This window comes from Cydia pomonella, chromosome 25 (assembly GCF_033807575.1).
Source record: "Cydia pomonella isolate Wapato2018A chromosome 25, ilCydPomo1, whole genome shotgun sequence".
NCBI lineage: Eukaryota > Metazoa > Arthropoda > Insecta > Lepidoptera > Tortricidae > Cydia > Cydia pomonella.
In genome coordinates, this window is record NC_084727.1 from 6,232,476 (window position 1) to 6,251,411 (window position 18,936).

The 18,936-nt window shown below is 37.6% G+C and overlaps 1 protein-coding gene across 1 annotated transcript in view; it reads right to left on the reverse strand.

Moving 5' to 3' along the window:
* Positions 1–144: 144 nt before the first annotated feature.
* Positions 145–18,936, reverse strand: part of LOC133531679 (Kv channel-interacting protein 1) — a 91,025-nt gene continuing 72,233 nt past the window's right edge. Inside the window, exons 5-7 of the mRNA XM_061870041.1 lie at positions 11,153–11,362; positions 9,856–10,019; positions 145–9,337 (exon numbers count right to left, since the gene is read on the reverse strand). Coding sequence (XP_061726025.1) covers positions 9,891–10,019; positions 11,153–11,362 — 339 coding nt within the window. The 3' untranslated portion in view covers positions 145–9,337; positions 9,856–9,890. The remainder of the gene's footprint in view (positions 9,338–9,855; positions 10,020–11,152; positions 11,363–18,936) is intronic.

The following is an 18,936-nucleotide window of genomic DNA, read 5'->3' on the forward strand; positions in this document are numbered from 1 at the left end:
AACATTACATTTTAACATCATTATTTGATAGAAGAAATAACAATAATTATTAGACATATTTGAAGAGTTTATCGTATACACGATTTTTCAGAGAGCCCACCTTCGAAAAACGAAATTTCGTTATCTGCCTCTGCGTGGTCTTGCATATTCGAGCGAGAGAGGCAGATAACGTTTTTCGATTTCTCGATATTGGCGGTACCGTCAGGTATCGGCACTAGAGTCGAGGTCACGCACACAATAACACGTTAAAGGCTGTCTAATGATGGTATTCCACGTGTCCAATTTATTGGTCCAATCAGGGGGGCGAAACTGATCCTTTCGGGCATTGTCGGCTCCGTTCGGCTAAGAATTTCTCCGAGCAATTATTAGGGATGGCACAACCTGACGTCGCTCTACGTGCACAACCATAGAAAAGATAATGACTTGTATTTAGACAACCCTAAATAGCCGAAAGGGATAGTGCCATACATTAGAAAGAGACAGCATTTGGTTGTCCCTGAATCACTGTCAAACTTCGATTTTTTAGGAAGTTTCTTTTTTGTACGATATTTATTCTGTGGTCCGATGTGTATTTGCATCTCACATTTTGTTTAACGAGAGAACGAGACGCAATGCACATTGGACAAAGAAATTGAACACGTGGAATACCATCCTAACTTTGCACCGATTTGAATGGAATAAATTGAAACAGTGTCATCCTTAACGCCATATTTTCATATAAATTTGAGAATGATGGCATCCGCACTTTATCATTGCAAATACCATGCCAAAGTTATCTTGGTCCAACTCTATGTATTGCCAGCAGGACCAATGACTTAAAAGGAAAAAAACGGAACCCTAATAGAATCACTCGTGCGTCTGTATGTCTATCTGTCTGTCCGTCTGTCACAGCTTATTTCTTATGATAGCAAGTACGATATATTGTTTTCGCGATTAGGTAGGTCCCATAGTAAAAGTTGCTCAGTATGACATAGGTTCACCCCGTAAATTATTGCAGGTGACTAAATTAACCTTGTAAAGAAAATGACGGTTCAGTGTACGAAATTCTTCGTACTTAGCATCCTGTAGTTGTGTGTAATCATTGACCTCAACTCCGCACCAACAACTAAACGTCTAAATTATATATTTGTCAAAGACCATCAATTCCCATGGAATTCATACAAAACAGGTACAACCAGTTTAAGGTGATTTGGGGCAATTGCGACTTTTTAAATTGCATTTTTACTATTGATGGTTTTTGAAAACTCTAACAGGGAAAGAGTTTCCGTCGTGTGTTGCTCTAACTTTTTATTCGAGAAAAGTCGCACTTACCCCACTCGACCTTATAGTTATTTTATCGATAAAAAAAATACTTATGAATAGTAAACGAAAATCAGCATTACTTCAACTCATACTTATATTTTAGCAATTCTATAACTATTCGTATTTAAAATTAAAATGGACCCTAAAAGTCCTACATTACGCGCTATAAGTAAATCATACTTATGTGAATAGAACATATTCACTATACTATTGAGTAAAATCATGTGAAATGTGTGTAAGATAAATATAAATCCAATCCTTTTGGCAATAATTAAAATAATACTCTCTTATTTATTGTTTACTTTGAAAGGCTATACGGCGAAATAGGACCGTTCCTTATTTCGCCATGAGGTAAAAACGACATGACACAATTTTCAACTCGATGGAAATCCATCGACATAATTTTGAGACGATAGGAAATTTAAATAAGGTCAATGTGGAAGAGACCGTCTGTTGCATAAGCTCTTTCATCCCTTTTGACTCTCACGTTTGTCTACCCATAGAAGGTCAGTAAAGCAAATGGAGTGGAGTTGTTCCTTTCCAAAACTCTAAAATAAAAATTCCGTTATTTGCCTCTCTATCACGGTTGTATATTCGAAATTTCGATTTTCGAGTCTTGCGGTAGAGTGTCGTACGAACGAATACAGATACGAGAGTTATTGCTCTCTTGTTTGCTTTAACTTCCCTGCAATAATTTTTTCCTATATGCCAGTCTTCTCCAAATTGACCTTAGTATACCTATATGTATAATTGTCAGTTTCCTGATTAAGACTGTGCCCCAATCGGTCTATCAGTTCACAAGGCTTCAAAATTAATTTGATATATATCTTTCTCCCGAAGGTTTTTGTCCCGACCTAACATTTTCAAAAATGGATATAACTCACACTTTTCACATCATATCACACAACTCACACATTACCAATGTCGTCAACACTGATAGTAATGAAAACCGTCGTCTAAATATACTTATTTAATTAATGTAATTATTACTACAGAAGGCTTTTCGGTAACTCTTAGATTTAGTGAAATCCCAAAGTAAGGTAAGATCAGTGGGGGCAATTGTAAGGGTGCATTGGGATAACTTCGAATGCAGGATAATTTAAATTATTAAAAATATCTACTAGAAGCATTATCTACGCAACAGGACGCAAGATGGGTAAGCGTTACAGTAGTAAAGCGTAATAGTTCTGGTTTAAGTAGTAAATATTTGTAATATTCAAAATTATCTCGCTTGCGAAGTTAACCCAATGCTTAATTCCTCCAAGATCACTTTTTTCTCTGACCCACTAGTATTTTTACTAATTTGTCCCGTAAAGCGGGCAAATAGTTGCGGCTGCCCTGTCTGACCTTACTTTCGCTTTGTAAAAATAAAACTACGAGTATCATTGCCTTTCCAATACATATCCAACGAAATCGGAAGACTTCCACGTTCAGACATTGAACACTGATCTTTAATAATAGTTTTATATACTACAAATAACTTACATACCAACGCTATGCAACGATTAAATCCTATAGCAGAACCGCTTTTGATATCAATCAATGTTTATTAGCTACTATCTGTAATTATTTAACATTGTCTGACACTGTTTGGCATTGTAAAGGGTCGAATGTATTACACATTTTGATATATATGTGGGATAATATAAAAACAAACATGCTAGTTACCGAAAAGCCCTATCGAAAATTATCTTGCCCTATAGAAACTGTTCACATCTACAAATTGTCAAATCAGTCAACAATTCTTGATTTATTCATTATACCAATAGATCAATTTCAACTATTCATAAGATAATTTGTAACTCTACTACTAGATATCCAAAATGCTTTTAAAGTAAGAAAAGATACGTCGTTCTATGTGTGCACGTGAAGATACAGAAAAATAATTGCAAGGATACATTTCAATATTTAAATATAAAATGCATATACAGACTTACGAGCATTCATTTATTGGCATGATAAAAAATATTGGATTTCTTTGAAGTACACAGTTTGGTCGATATAATAAGGAAAGTGAGCTTTGCATGGTTCCATGATGATGAGTGATAGGGCGTGTCTTTTTAAACGGCTTATTTTTCTATGAAAACCATACAAAAATTAGCCCTTCTGAAAAAACATTCCTCAGGTATGCAAGTCGCGGAAAGTTTCTAAAAGTTGGAAAGTTCTCGGAGAATCCAGATGAAAAAGTCACAGGAAACAAATGGAACTTTAATTATGGAAATGGAAAATTTCGATTCCTCAAGTTCTTCAAAGTTATCGAAAATTTTCCAAGTGAAAATTTCGCAATTTTGTAAGCTTTTAGACCACACATCAGTATCCACTTTTTAGAAAATGTTGGCCAAAATGCGTGCAAAGAGAGAATAAAAAGTTACTCGTTTTTACCGCTACGCACTTTTTCAGTTTAAATAGTGAATACGTACGTTGACGATGAAAATAACACTACATAATAGCTTCTCGCGTTACTGGGTAAAGTGTAGTGTTTTTAGGATGCATTTGTACTGATTGACTTTACCGATTTTACTTTCCATGCCCGTAAGTCCGAAAGATGCTCAAATATTCATAAATTTGCGTAAATTAAACTATAATGGTACCTTACCTATATTTATATTTAACTTAGGAACTTCTGCGCTAAAATATTCAAAAAGCAATACAGAATACGAGTTAATTCTTTTGTGTGTATATGTAAATTATGTATGACCGAAAGTCCTTGTGGATTCAATATTTGTGTCGGTCATTAAGGTCGATATAACAATTCTTAAAAAACTTCTGTCACAAATCAAATTCCCAAATCAATTCCATAGTCGTGTTTAATACGAGGTTACTAAGTAATACGGTTAATCGAGTTAATTGCAACTATCTAATTATTGCATCAATAGACGAAAAAGAGTAGTCGTAATGCCCTCTACAAACCTTAGGTACGTTTATTTCCAAGTAGCTCAGGCTTTTATCATTAGATGACGGGAGCTCTTGTAATTCACGCTTTAAATAACTTAAATAGACGCAATTATCCCACCGTCGAACTTATCCCGGTCGACCTTAAATAATATCAAGTGTAAATACGTATAAATGCAAATTATATTCTAAAACGTATCAATAGTTTAGACAACATTGACAATCGTAAACTAATTTTTTTATCATTTTGTATTTGATTATGATTCGTTATCTTGAGTTAGGTTTGAGCTCACGAGGCATTATTTTTAGACTCATACCCATTTCACCATAAAACATGTTAAAATACACCTAAAAAGCCAAAATACGACTGATATGAATAAAATTGCATATTATTACTTTACGATTGCTTGAAGTTTTAAAATTATTGTTGATATTTAGTAAATTATAGTCTTGAAGTTCATGATACATTTAGATATACCTATGGCAATATAAACGAATAATAATAACGTTTTTAAAACTTGTGTAGCTATATTAAATGTCAGTTAGGGCAAGAATAACATGGTTTATTATTTCTAGGATAAAATAAGCATTAGCCCAACTTCCTTAATCTCGTAACATTTATAGGTTTATAACAATGTTTAAGCTTAATCCACACTCACGGCAGAAGCCTGCGTGCGCGCGCGCACGCCGCCTCTATGTGAAGGGTATAGTCGCACGCGCGCTCTCGCAGACTCCCGCCGTGTGCGAATAAGCTTTATTCGCAACTTACATCTTGATAATATAAATTGCAATACTTAATAATTTCCTAGCTCAGCATTTCTCTTACCCTAACTAACTTTACCTAAAGGCTTCCAAAGACCTTGCAACCAATAGCATGCGATTTTAGATATTTGCCGGCTAAGTAAGAGCAACGAACTCGATCGATCTAATGCCGTAATGTATCGGAAATCGCATGCGATTATCGGTAACGTTTGTAGAAGCCATTAGATACAACAATAGAACATTAAATTACATAGTCTGTCAAACAACTTTGTCAGTAGAAAAATGCGCGAAATTAATATTATCCATGGAACATGCTTCCTTCGCGCCAATTTTTGAAGTGAAAACTTCTTTAGACGCGTTGGGCACTTTTTGAGATGAAAAAAAACGTTAAACTCGCGACACTCCGGAGTGCCACTGTTTTTTTTATTGTTTTTTTTTGTTACTGACAAAAATTGCTTCACAGACTAAAATTATGTGTAGGTACATTTCTTTTGTAATTCCTTCATAGGCACTTACAATGCAGGTCTTGAGATTATTCAATAATCATAAAACGGAAAAAGTTCCCGTTTTATTCAACTAAGATAAATCGAATTATCTAAGGTACAAATCCGAAAATTAAATTCTTAAAATATATTAAATAATTAGACGTAAAACCGTAGGATGACGATGATCAATAAAAGTGTGACTTTATGTGGAATAAAGTTTCAAAGACAAGACAAAAGATGTTATATTGAGGTTGTGCAATAAAGAGGATTTGTATTGTATTATAAATATATACATTATTCAATTCTTGTTAATTTTAGTTAAAAAAACATTGGTGAGTCAGTGTATAATTGCACTATATAACTAATATAATTAATTCATTAAGATTCAAGAGGCAGTGCTCTCATTTTAAAATCACCAACTGTTAAAAATCCTTATGAAATTGGACAGAAGCCTGAACGCAATTTAAAATTATTCACTTTTCAAAAATATATTTCTCGTGGTAAGCACATCCAAAAATTTAGTAAATTTTAGTAAAATATAGTCTTACAAACCAAATTCTCAGTAAAAAAAGGCGTAAATAAATATTCAATAGAAGCTTCCAGGTTCCAATTTTTTTTTCACTTACTAATGAAGAATATTTTAAGGAATGGATTCAAACGTCAAAAATGACGTTGTTACACGGTGTACTGTTTTTCGGAAGAGTAAAATTTACTGTTTTGTCCGATATGCTCATATGGAACTCATAACACATTAACCGTTTATGCAATTTCAGTTGTTTTAAATGTTTTTTTCTCAGTGCATTTATGAGAATAAAACAAAAAGGTAATCTCGAGATGACTTCGCCATTTTGAAGTTCATCAACCATGATCCAACACGACCATTCGCGCCTACATTTAGCAAAATTGTCGCCTTTAAAAACTGTTAAATTTGGTTTGCGAGACTATAAGCGATACCCAGTTGCTCTTCGGAGCTCTACCCTGTTGCTGGTGGCTCGGCGGCCGACGGCCGAGCGGGACGCAGTTACAAGTGAGAGTGAGAATTCAGTATGGCCCTCACCCTCAGTACGGTGGTTGCTATTTTATAGTCAAAGATATTTTAGACTTAAACAAATATGGATATAAGTACTTCCGCTATCTTGCCTTTTGAACGCCAAGAAAAAAATTGTCTTTACTAGTCGTGCCCGCAGCGCCAAAAACACTATAGTTTATGGCGGATGCTGTCAAAAGTAACCTTCACACTTTCGAGAAGGTTTAACATTAGCTCACTTTGCGCGCATGTTGGTGTTTATGACATAAAGCGTTCAAAGGGTTAAACTTGTCCATCTCTTTCGAACAGATAAATGTTCGAAATCCTCACATAATTCTCATATAAATGAGCGAGGGAGATAGACATGTGTTACTAACGCCCTCTCTCGATCGCGGCCCCGAAATATAAGTTATTTTATTTTTGGGGTAAACATAACATGCCGTTATTTCTAAAAAAATATAATTTCTACTGAAATAATAAATTAATCTAAGTATTATTTTATGTCTACTTCGATTAAGTTTCACTAGTCCCTAAATACTAAGGGTTCTGTACTTTCTGTTATTAACTAAATAACTACTATGGCGTTCATGTCTGACTAAAATATACCTATCGATTGCGGCCAGTTTTTCAACGTATTTCTATGGGTATTCGAATTATCTATAAAATACTCAATATTGCTAATCCAACTCACTAATATTTGTCTATTAATTTTTAAAAACGAATTATAAAATACTTCGGATAACTAAGTATTAACGACTTAAAAAATAATTCAATAAAACTTACTATTATTATTATATACGCGCGCCTTCCTAAAATTAATATTTCCAAACCCCCAAACATGGGGTGAAGCATTTCTCTGTTTTTTCTTTTGAGTAAGAACGCTGTACTATTTGGTCAGTCAAGAAAATTAAGGTACAAAATAAAGGCTAGAATGGATCAAATTTTGTTTCTTCGAGATGCTTTTTTTATATTTATATCGTTTCGTTGTTTTAAATAAATTATGTTTCTTTATCCCAAACTCTTCACCGAATATATATTTGTCTGTCTGTTTTGTATCTTGCTTTATCCATTGACATATATAGAAGGATGGGTCTTACGGGCAATAAGAATAGGGCCAGTACAGCGGTGTCACGCACACGAATTAGAGCCAACCGTGCAGTCTAACGCCACAACGCTATTGGTTGATGAGTTCGCATCCCGCGCGCGATTGGTCGCAACTAGTTGCGTTAGACTGGACGATTGGCTCGAATTCGTGAATGGTACCACTGAACTAGCACCAGTAGCACCATTCTTAGTGCCCGTAAAGCCCGTGCTTAGATATATGTCAATGGCTTTAACAATATGGACTGTTGGTTTTGATAAGAGCTTGCATCGTTTTGTCTCTTCATTTTGCATGCAAAAATCAGCGTGAGCGATCTTCAACGTCATATCAAAATAATAACAAAACCGTTACAAATTGTTACATCAAAATCGGGCACCCGTTTTTCTGTTGGCCACTCATGGCTGGCCATTTTAGTATCTGAGATATATTTACGTGTGGCTTACTCCGCGATTTCGTCGCGTCGCTACCAGTACATGCGGCCTACACCAGATCTGGTGTCTAGCAGGAGTGGTTGCCGCGCCGCTACGAAACGGACGCCTCCTTACGCTTGCGGTCATCTGTCCTAATAGACGCGTTTTGTTAGAGTGAGCCTTCTGTACGTAGTACTATTATTTATTTTGTGATATAATAGAATTAGAGTGTAGGTATTCAAAATAAAACTTATTGTAAATGCAAGGAGCGTATGATAAAGCGAGATGTTACGATAGCGTTGTCTCGTCAGCGGCAGCCGACAGTAAGCAATTCATGAAAGTTTGATTTTTCGGATGTAAACTCTTTCTCTCTCTTTATTCCACTCCTCGCATTTTAGTGAGTCACGCCGCGTGACAAGCGATATAATATGCTAACCGGTTTTTAGTGACACGAAAGAAGCGACGTAACGTAGAAAATAGTGGCCTCATGGCGAGCGTAGCGGAGAGTTCGGTGGAGCGTCAAGCATCAAGAGATGAGCAGAGTACACTAAGGCATACGTGTGCATTTGTTTAACAACGCAGACCTTGTACATGAAATTTTTAGGACAACGAGCGGTCACCACAGATAGGCGCTCCGGTATTAATATAGTAGAACGCGCTTGCTTATTTCAGTTTCGTCCATCCGTACAATCAAAAATATCTACAATAATTGGGTTTATTGAACATAGGCTGTTGTATTGATTTGATAGTACTTATTGCGCTCTTGCGCAGCATTTTATTAGTGAAATACACCTATCTATGTAACGCTGTTCGTAAATACTTCATTATGCCGTGTGTAAGTGTATGTAGTTTGCGGTCACGAAACGTACGATCTGAGTGTGCACGCTCGACGCTGACGCCGACTGCTAAATATTTGTTTTAACCAATGCAAAAACATTAAGAGCGTGCTTCCCATTCCATGGACGCCGTGCCACACGCCCGCTTGTCTAATTGGAATTAAGCCTGGGTCGCCAGACGCTGCGTCGCACGCTCCACTCGAATGACAACTTCATCCTTAGAAGGTCAGAAACAGTTTAACATTAAGCCTGGGTCTCCACACGTGGTATAGAGCTGCAGCGCAGCTAAGTAGCGTGTGACCAGCACGCCGGACGCTGCACGCTCCGCTCTAGCGTCCGCTTAGAAGGCCAGAAACAACTTGGCATTAATCCTGGGTCGCCACACGTGATACAGGTGCTGGAGTGCAGCAAGCCGGCGCGCGAGCGCGCGTGCGCGCGACCAGCACGCCGCGGCGGCCGCGTGCAGCGGCGCGCGAGTACAGCGGCACACGTGCCGGGGCAGCGGACGCTTGGATTCCGTCCTGGAACATGGAGTTCCCAGGTTAAACTACTGTCTGTTTATTAAATTAACAAAATCCAAAGGTATTCTCCAAACTGTAATGGCAGAAGCGACTAAGAGACCTTGATATCAATTAACAAATAATAATATAAAATAAAAAAAAACTACTGTCACGGAGCTAGTCCAGGGACAAGAACGTTCAGTCAAATAATACGAAATGTACCTTATGCTACTAGAGCTTCGAAGCACATGAACATGAGATAAGTTAGGATAAGTTAACCTTTAGTAAGCTCTTGCAATTTAAGCGAATAATAAATCTCGTCGATGTCAAAAGCTTCGACAAACCTACGTAGAAAATACCTTAGATTACTCAATAACGGTATGAATAGGTACAGACCTGTTCTTAGTATCACACCCGAACCACTACCGTCACAGCACCGTGTAAAGCATCTGCATGATCACATCCTTCAGGACTCGAGGACTACTCTTCAGCTAGAACCTGGAACTGTACCCTTGTGAAACCCCCAGAACTCAATGTACCTGAAGTCGGAGCGCGCGTGCGTGTCGGTCTGCCGTCATAGTGCCGTGTCAAACATCTGCAGTGAGCGCATGATCACATCGTCCTTAAGGCAGGACTCGAGGAACTCCTCGATGGTGATCACGCCATCCTGGTTCAGGTCTAGCTTGTGGAACACTCGGTCAACCTGGAAAAGATTTAAACACCGGGTCAAAAATATGTGTATAAAACATTGTCAGAGGTGCGTGTAAGGGCATAGAGAAAAATGCAAGCCTACTAATACTTTAGAGAAACTATATTAGATTCTCGCTGCCAATAACCATGATCTTTGATCATTCGGGTTATAAATGTTAAGGATTCCGGATTCGCGAGGCTCTACCAGTTCACTTGAACGTCAGTCAGGGAAATATTAAAATACGTAAATAAATAGTGTATATTTATGTTAGAACAGAATAACTGTGCTCTGACCTCGGTTTTGTGTTATGATCACATATAATCTGTAGTAGCCAATGTTAATACTTACACCAAAAATTACCTTAGCTACTTATTGAAGTATTATATCCTCATCCTCAAGTTTACATAAAGAATTCCCGACCCAGTCAAGCGCGAACATAAAGTCCGCCATTTTCCAGACGGCTGCTCCTTCCAAGGTAGTTTAGCCGTTAGTTTACTATGCTCTTAGCAAGACAGTTTATTGTGAGATCAGCTTAAATAATTTGCTTTGCTTTCGCGAGCTAGTTAGCCAACTTAAGAGTCAACAAGTTTATTAGGTAAATATGTTCTTAAATAGATAGTTTTCAAAGTCCAATTAACAGTAATTTTATACTTACATTATTAAATAACTAAACACCATCATAACATCTTATTGGTACTGGAGTTGCTTGTAAGCAAAATCTGTAAAATATGTATATAAAGATTTTCCTATGAATTTGACCACGATTGCCAAAAAAGCGGAGTTTGACTGGGGCTTGCAGCAGTTAGGTAGGGGTTCGAAACATCTTCATCAAACATCTTTTTTTCGTGTTAGCCAAGGTGTACCCAGCTCGTGATAATAGTGTTGTTCATTCGATGTGGCGATGGCGTCATTGCAACCTTAGCATCATCCAGTCTCGCATGAAGCAAGCCCGGCGCCCGACGCCCGAGCAACTCATGAACCTCTACCACAACCTCAGCAAGCTCTCCGCGTCCTCACCGTACCTGTTCATTAGCCTTGGCATCGTCCAGTCTCACATGAGAGGTGACTCAGGTGGCGCCCGACGCCCCAGCAACTCAACCGCTACTACAACTTCAGCGAGCTCGCCACGTGTGATGGCGCCATACCTGTTCATTAGCCTTAGCGTCATCCAGTCTCGCATGTGGCGACCCAGGCGGCGCCCGACGCCCTAGCAACTCATGAACTGCTACCACGACTTCGGCTAGCTCGCCACGTGTGATGGCGCCATCGCCGTCCACGTCATATAGACGGAAGGCCCAGCGGAGCCGTTCGTACACGGAGCCGCGGAGGAGCGTCGATAGGGTTACTAGGAGCTCCTGTGGACGATGACAGGGAATAAGATAACTGTGGCAATCAGTCTATTAACTAGAATCAAGTTGGAAAGATGTACCTAGTTTTATACTATCGCTGACGACTGTTCCATAAAGCCGTAAAGGGAATTGAAAGCGACGAATCAAAGTGTCTAAACATTTGAACCCAAACAAGTCACAAATTTTCATACTTACCATGTAGGTAATTGTGCACATAACCAAACATTACAGACATTAGACAATTTTGTTCTAAAAGTTAAACTAAGTAGCATATATTTTATGAAGCCGGGACCTCATGTAACTGAATCAGAAATTGAAACCTGTTTAAATTGATATGCGGAAGTCGCCATTTACTATATTCAGCTTTCGGATTAAATACTTATTAATCTCAAAAAGAAAATTATATTTCACTTATCTTATACCTTTAAACGAGCTATTCTTATATATATATATTTCCGGGGTCTCGGAAACGGCTCTAACGATTTTGCTGAAATTTGGTATATGGGGGTTTTTGGGGGTAAACAATCGATCTAGATTAGTCTTATGTTTGGGAAAACGCGTGTTTTCGAGTTTTCATGCGTTTTTCTTTCGACGCAGAATATGGTCGCTAATTTCGTGTTGCCGGCCACTGTCCGTCTGGTTCAGCGGGTTAAGACGCGGACTGCTAAACGAGTGTTACGGGTTCGGATCTCGCACGGTGACTAACTTTTTTTTTTATATGTTCAAGTTTATATATTTTTTTTTAATTTTTATTGTTTTAGACAAGTTTAATGTAGTAAAAAAATGTAGTTAAGATTATCACCTATACACCACCATATTACAATAAATAGTTATAAGGTTATAACCGAGCAAAGCTCGGTCGCCCAGGTACTATGAGTTATATGAGAAACATTTTCGATACAATTTATAGAAATCATTAATTTCTGACATAACATTATCATGCAAGAAGTTAATTTAATTGATAATATACTTACCTACTTTAAATTGATATTTATAAAGCACGTAGATTAAGTACTTAAATTTTACAATGTTTGCTCCAATATTTTATCTTTAATAAAAAAAGGAATTTAGATAATATACCGTGCCGAACTGCGCCTCAGCGCAATAAATATGAAATTCCTAACAAGCTGCAACTCGAGGCTTGCAGCGACTAACAATTACCCATTGTGCAGTTTCATAGTTTGGAGCGGAGTTTGACGGCTTTTTAACTCACTTCTGAGTTATAAACTAAGTAATTATCCTAGTTATTTACGCGCACAGAGCATCGACATAATTACATCTATACATCGACCTTTTTTCAAGTCACTTTTGAAAGGGGACCGGCGTACCAAGGATTTCCGATATCTGGATTGAGTTTTCTGATTTCCGAATTACTTACCTACCTAGGTACTTGAAATGCAAAAAAACTATGTCCATTGACTTATATATTACTTCGGGCCTTACACACACTATGAAGTGGGGCCAGGAAATTCGTGTGAATTGACTTTACATGTCTACCATCAATAACTCTTTGCCTACATTATTCCTTCCTTCACCTCTCGTTGAAGTTTAAAAACGCCCTAGATATTGAACTTCAACATCGAAATAACCTTTCAAAATATTACCCCAGGCTATAAGAGCATCCTTTGCGTGGCATTATGTAAATTCAGAACACCCCTATCGTAACGATCAAAACAGCCACATTAACCTATATACCTACGAAATATATTTATGTATTTAAAGAAGTTATTACCATCGCGTAATAACATTTGCATAATCAATTTCAAAGTCACTATTCTATCGTTTATTTCATACCTATTATAAGTAATAATTAATAATAATAATAATAATTAAGCCATTTATTTCCAATAGATTACATTCCACGCTTCGATATATTAATTACATTAAAATCATATCATAATAGACTAGTATTTAGATTGCTAGTTTACAATGTATAATTTTGATTATTTGTATATATAGTTAGCAATAGAAATAGCAGTAGCATAAGACATTAATTTATATATATATATTAGATGATAAATTAGATTATATTACGAGTAATTAGTAGTATTATAGTATCTAATTATTATCTATTGGGCTGTCCATTTTCGGACATAGGCCTCCTCCCTCCTGTTCCACTCGTTCCTATCAGCGGCTACTCGGGTCCAGGTGATGCCCGCCTCGGCGACGATGTCGTCTCGCCATACACATGATCGTAAATATTTGTAAAATTTGAGGTTATGATAACTACATGATAACTATCATACTGAATAGTGAATGACAGCCATCATGCATAACTATGCATGATGGCTGTCCTTCACTATATCCACATTCCACAGATAAAACACAGATGACACGCGATTTTGGAATTATTCGAAAACAGTGTTGCTAACCCGCGATTTTTAAACTTGACGCTTTTTGCTACTGGCAAGATTTGCTTGACCGAGTATACTTACAAAATTTTACCTAAACAATTAAAGGGGCAAGCTCGGTTCTCCGTACACACGAAGTTACGAAGATGACGCTCTCATTTTAAAACGACTAGTTAAATTGCTCTGAAACTTTGTACTTACAATAGGATAAGGTATATCTTCTTCTTCTTCCTCGCGTTGTCCCGGCATTTTGCCACGGCTCATGGGAGCCTGGGATCCGCTTGACAACATGACAACTAATCCCAAGATTTGGCGTACGCACTATTTTTTACGAAAGCGACTGCCATCTGACCTTCCAACTCAGAGGGTAAACTAGGCCGGTTAGGATTAGTCCGGTTTTCTCACGATGTTTTCCTTCACTGAAAAGCGACTGGTAAATATCAAATGATATTTCGTACACAAGCTCCGAAAAACTCATTGGTACGAGCCGGGTTTGAACCCGCGACCTCCGGATTGCAAGTCGCACGCTCTTACCGCTAGGCCACCAGCGCTTTTTATAGGATAAGGTATATCTACCTAGTCGTGTAATTCGTTTATGTAGCTTCAGATACCATAATTAAAAGAAATACAACGTATTTAGGTTTTTCATACAAAATTAGTTTTTGCTCTATTTTGTTTGTTTGATATACTGGAGTCATATAAACGAATTACAGGACTAGATATACCTTATGTGATTATATGTGCAAGGTTTCATTATAATCCAAATCGTAGTTTTAGAATGAGAATTAAACTCCGTTTGTATGGGAAGGTGAAATCGGCCGGGGACTTTTAATTTTAAGAGGATTTTTTTAACAATGTACATAATGGATATATGCAGAGGATTACTATAACTAGCTTATATCTAAAATAGGCCCTTGAGGCATTGTACCAAGGACGCCGGCGGCATTTCCTCGTTGTATCGCAATACTGATACGTTCAGTTGTCTGCTCTTCTTCACCGCACTCGCAGAGTGGAGAAACAATCCAGCCCCATTTGTAGGTAAGAGAGTTGCAACAGCCATGCCCAGTCCTCAATCTGTTCAGGCGACACCAAAGTTTGCGAGGGAGATCGAACCCTTTTAATTTTTGTGTCGGGTCGGCTATAAGGGTGAATTTCCCGGCCGTGTCAGCAGACCACTCCACCTTCCACCTATCTGAGATGCTGAAATTCTTGAAGTTCTGTTCTGTAATCCTGACCTGATTACCTGTCTTGACAACCTCAAGGCCATACTTTGATTGTCCTTCAACTGTGCATGCCATACGATTAATAATAATACTGATACGTTGTGCGAGGAAGCCGCCAGCTCTTCGGTCACCAGTTATTTTTTTAAGATCTTTATTTTATTATGTATTCATTCGAGCAAATGAAGCGAATCTACCCTATACCTACTAACACCGTGACCCCAAATTGCACTGAAACCTGTCATTACAAATCCGATCTGGCACCGTTTCAAGCTGGAAACTTAACCGTTTGCTATAAGAGTGCGTGCAAAGCTACGGTTTCAAACTAGGAACATTGCCAGCGGGTCAATTCTTAATAGAGTTCATGTATTAAAATTAGATTGGTGCGTTAAAACCCGACAATTTGTAACCACGCATTCCTGAGGTCTTAAGGAGCAAAAAAACACATTACATTAATTTTGGTCAATTTTTTTGTCAAAAAAATGTTTTTTGGTGTGTGTTTTCTGCATACGACAAGTTATTTCCTAGCCTAGCCTAATTTCGTCACTCCAGGAAGTGAGACAAACTTTCGTCATTATGATGATGCCTTTCATTCATGAATGTAAATAAATGTGGTTAACTTTACTTGATGTTCATTTTTTTTAACCTTTAATATGTTCTCACTACTGAGGTAAAAGTTGTATGTGTCACACGAGAGCTATTTTACATCTCGTGTTTTTGAGTCCCTCGCTACGCTCAAGATTCTAACTTAGAATCACTTGCTTCGCTCGTGATTCAATTATATAATCTTTCGCTTACTCGACAATCAATATCGACACTCGCAAGAAAAATCAACTTTCCTCTCTTGTTGCACAACTATGTACAGTCAGCATCAAAAGTAGCGGATGAAACAAACGCGCCAAAAGTATCTGATATTCCGTATAACTTTCCCAAATGTTCGCGTTCAAAAATATATCTTTTACAGTCTTAGTTGTGCTGTATTAAAGACATCACTTTTTGTTAAGCTGTTACAGAATGGTAGATACTTATCAAGCGTTATTTGATCCGCTACTTTTGATGCTGACTGTACATCTAAACATTGCAATGAATAAGTAATGTTTTTTCATTTACAGATAAATTGTACGTTTCCCTTAAAACTTTAATGTCGATCAGCAGGTATATCAAAACCAAGATAAGATAAGATAATCTTTATTGGTAGCGTGCTGGTACAGTCAGCATCAAAAGTAGCGGATTCTGTAACAGCTTAATAAAAAGTGATGTCTTTAATATAGAACAACAAAGACTGTAAAAGATATACTTTGGAACGCGAATTCTAGAAATTTATCATTATTTGGAAAAGTTATCCCGAATATCAGATACTTTTGGCGCGTTGTTTCATCCGCTACTTTTGATGCTGACTGTACAAGTGAAAAAACAATTTTGTACAACAAACATACAAATTCCACATTACAGAATACTTATTTCGTACGAAATATTAGTAATGTCAGTTATCCTTAATAAAATAAAACAAAAGTCACATAGTGGCAGCGTTACAGCGAAAAAGGCGTTTTTACTGAGTTATAACAAAAACTTTCACAAGAATTGTCATTTCAGAAAACTTTGTATGGCATTTTAGTCTCTAAATCTTTCTTTCTTCCTAGCGTTGTCCCGGCATATTGCCACGGCTCAACGGGTCCGCTTTGACAACTAATCCCAAGATTTGACGTAGGTACTAGTTTTTACGAAAGTGACTGCCATCTGACCTTCCAACCCGGAGGGTAAACTAGGCCTTGTTGGGATTAGTCCGGTTTCCTCACGATGTTTTCCTTCACCGAAAAGCGACTGGTAAATATCGAATGATATTTCGTACATACCTAAGTTCCGAAAAACTCATTGGTACGAGCCGGGGTTTGAACCCGCGACCTCCAGATTGCAAGTCGCATGCTCTTACCGCTAGGCCACCAGCGCTACTTTAGTCTCTAAATGCGGTCAAGAATACACCTTTTAAATCTGTCGGGTTATATGGCCCACGGTGTATATTAAGATAAGACAAGTAATAGCGTATAAACATATAAAGGTAAGGTACGAAGTGACCTTCTCTATGGCATTTGCTACCATACACCATATACGCAATCAAGATCAATGAATCATTGACAGCTTACTTGGTAACGCTTATAGGCGTTCTCGGCGCTAAATCACAGCGCCTTCGAGGGTACTTGGCGTTAAATAAGCTCTTAGATTCACGCAAAAAATTAAGGTAATGTATTCATATTTCGTAAACGCTAAACAGTCCTGAACATCCTGATTTAAAAAAAACCGGACAAGTGCGAGTCGGACTCGCACACCGAGGGTTCCGTACTTTTTAGTATTTGTTGTTATAGCGGCAACAGAAATACATCATTTGTGAAAATTTCAACTGTCTAGCTATCACGGTTCATGAGATACAGTCTAGTAACAGACGGACGGACGGACAGCGGAGTCTTTGTAATAGGGTCCCGTTTTGGTACGGAACCCTAAAAAATAAAACGTCAAAAATAAGGGCTATAATTATTTAAAATAAATCATTGAAATTACATTGGTTAGCGCTGAAGGCCTAGCGGTAAGAGCGTGCGACTTTCAATCCGGAGGTCACATTGTCAAACCCCGGCTCGTACCAGAGTTATTCGGAACTTATATACGAAATATCTTTCGATATTTACCAATCGCTTTTCGGTGAAGGAAAACATCGTGATGAAACCGGACAGTTTAACCTCTGGGTTGGAAGGTCAGATGGCAGTCGCTTTCGTAAAAACTAGTGCCTACGCCAATTCTGGGGATTAGTTGTCAAGCGGACCCCAGGCTCCCATGAAACGTGGCAACATGTTGGGACAACGCGAGGAAGAAAAGATTGAAATTACATTGGTTGTAGCTAAATGTAGGCTCAAAAGACAGCTTTATTACTGAACTATTATCGATTAAATTGAAATAAAGACAAAGTAATGAACTGCGTCCGTTATTCTTCCTCGAATTGCAATTTACGAACCGGCTACAATGAGATGGAGTTAAATTGAAATGGTTTTGGTAAATGGCTACGTGCGCACCCACGGAAATGGGAGTGGAAAATATAATTATATGAAATGGAAAAGAATGGAATGGAAATTTAGACTATTAAATACATACATTACATATTTTTTTACATTTTTACTAAGCATGTGAATTGGAAGTGAATATCGATGGGTTAGTAGTTAGTAATAAATGAAATAAAGGAAGAATTGTGTGATTTATATGCATAAAACTTATGTGCAATAGACACACGATTTTGTGAAGTGTGAAAATCTGAAAAAAAAAACAAAGGAAAATGCTAAATCAAAATCAAAGAAACATTTATTTAGGTAATCATCAAGCGATCATCGCAATAGTAAATGAAAATAGAAATCAAAATTAGCTATAGGTAGATTTTTGTTAATGAAACGAACTTCTAACTTGCGATATTTATGTAAAGTTCATCTTATGGAACACCGGCCCAATCGCTCGATTACCTGATAAGATAAGCGTGAATGCATTCGCTGCTGAGCTACGGTCGTAGCCAGTAACATGGGTTTCCCGGTATGTAGCGGGAAATGCTTTGTAAAGGCAAAACGACGTGACGAATTTTATTCATGTGCACAGTTTCAATGAAATTGTAGAAGAAAAAAATCAAAGTCACTATCACTGTCGCTCCAAGAGGTATAATCACGTCACTCCTAGTAAGATATCTCATGTCGAAATCCGATCAAAATCAAACGCTTGAGAGATTTACGAGAATTTGCGCTTTAACGCAAGAATTTTTAAAAAACAGCTATCAGCTTATCACTGTCGCTCCAAGAGGTATAATCAAAGTCACTCCAAGTAAGATATCCCGATCAAATTTCAAACGAGATTTACGAGAATTTGCGCATTAACGCAATAATTTTTTGCGAGAATTTAAAAACCAGCTATCAAAGACGCTCCAAGTGGTATATCTCAAGTAGACATCCGACCAAACTTCAAACGCTTGAGATACCGATCTCGC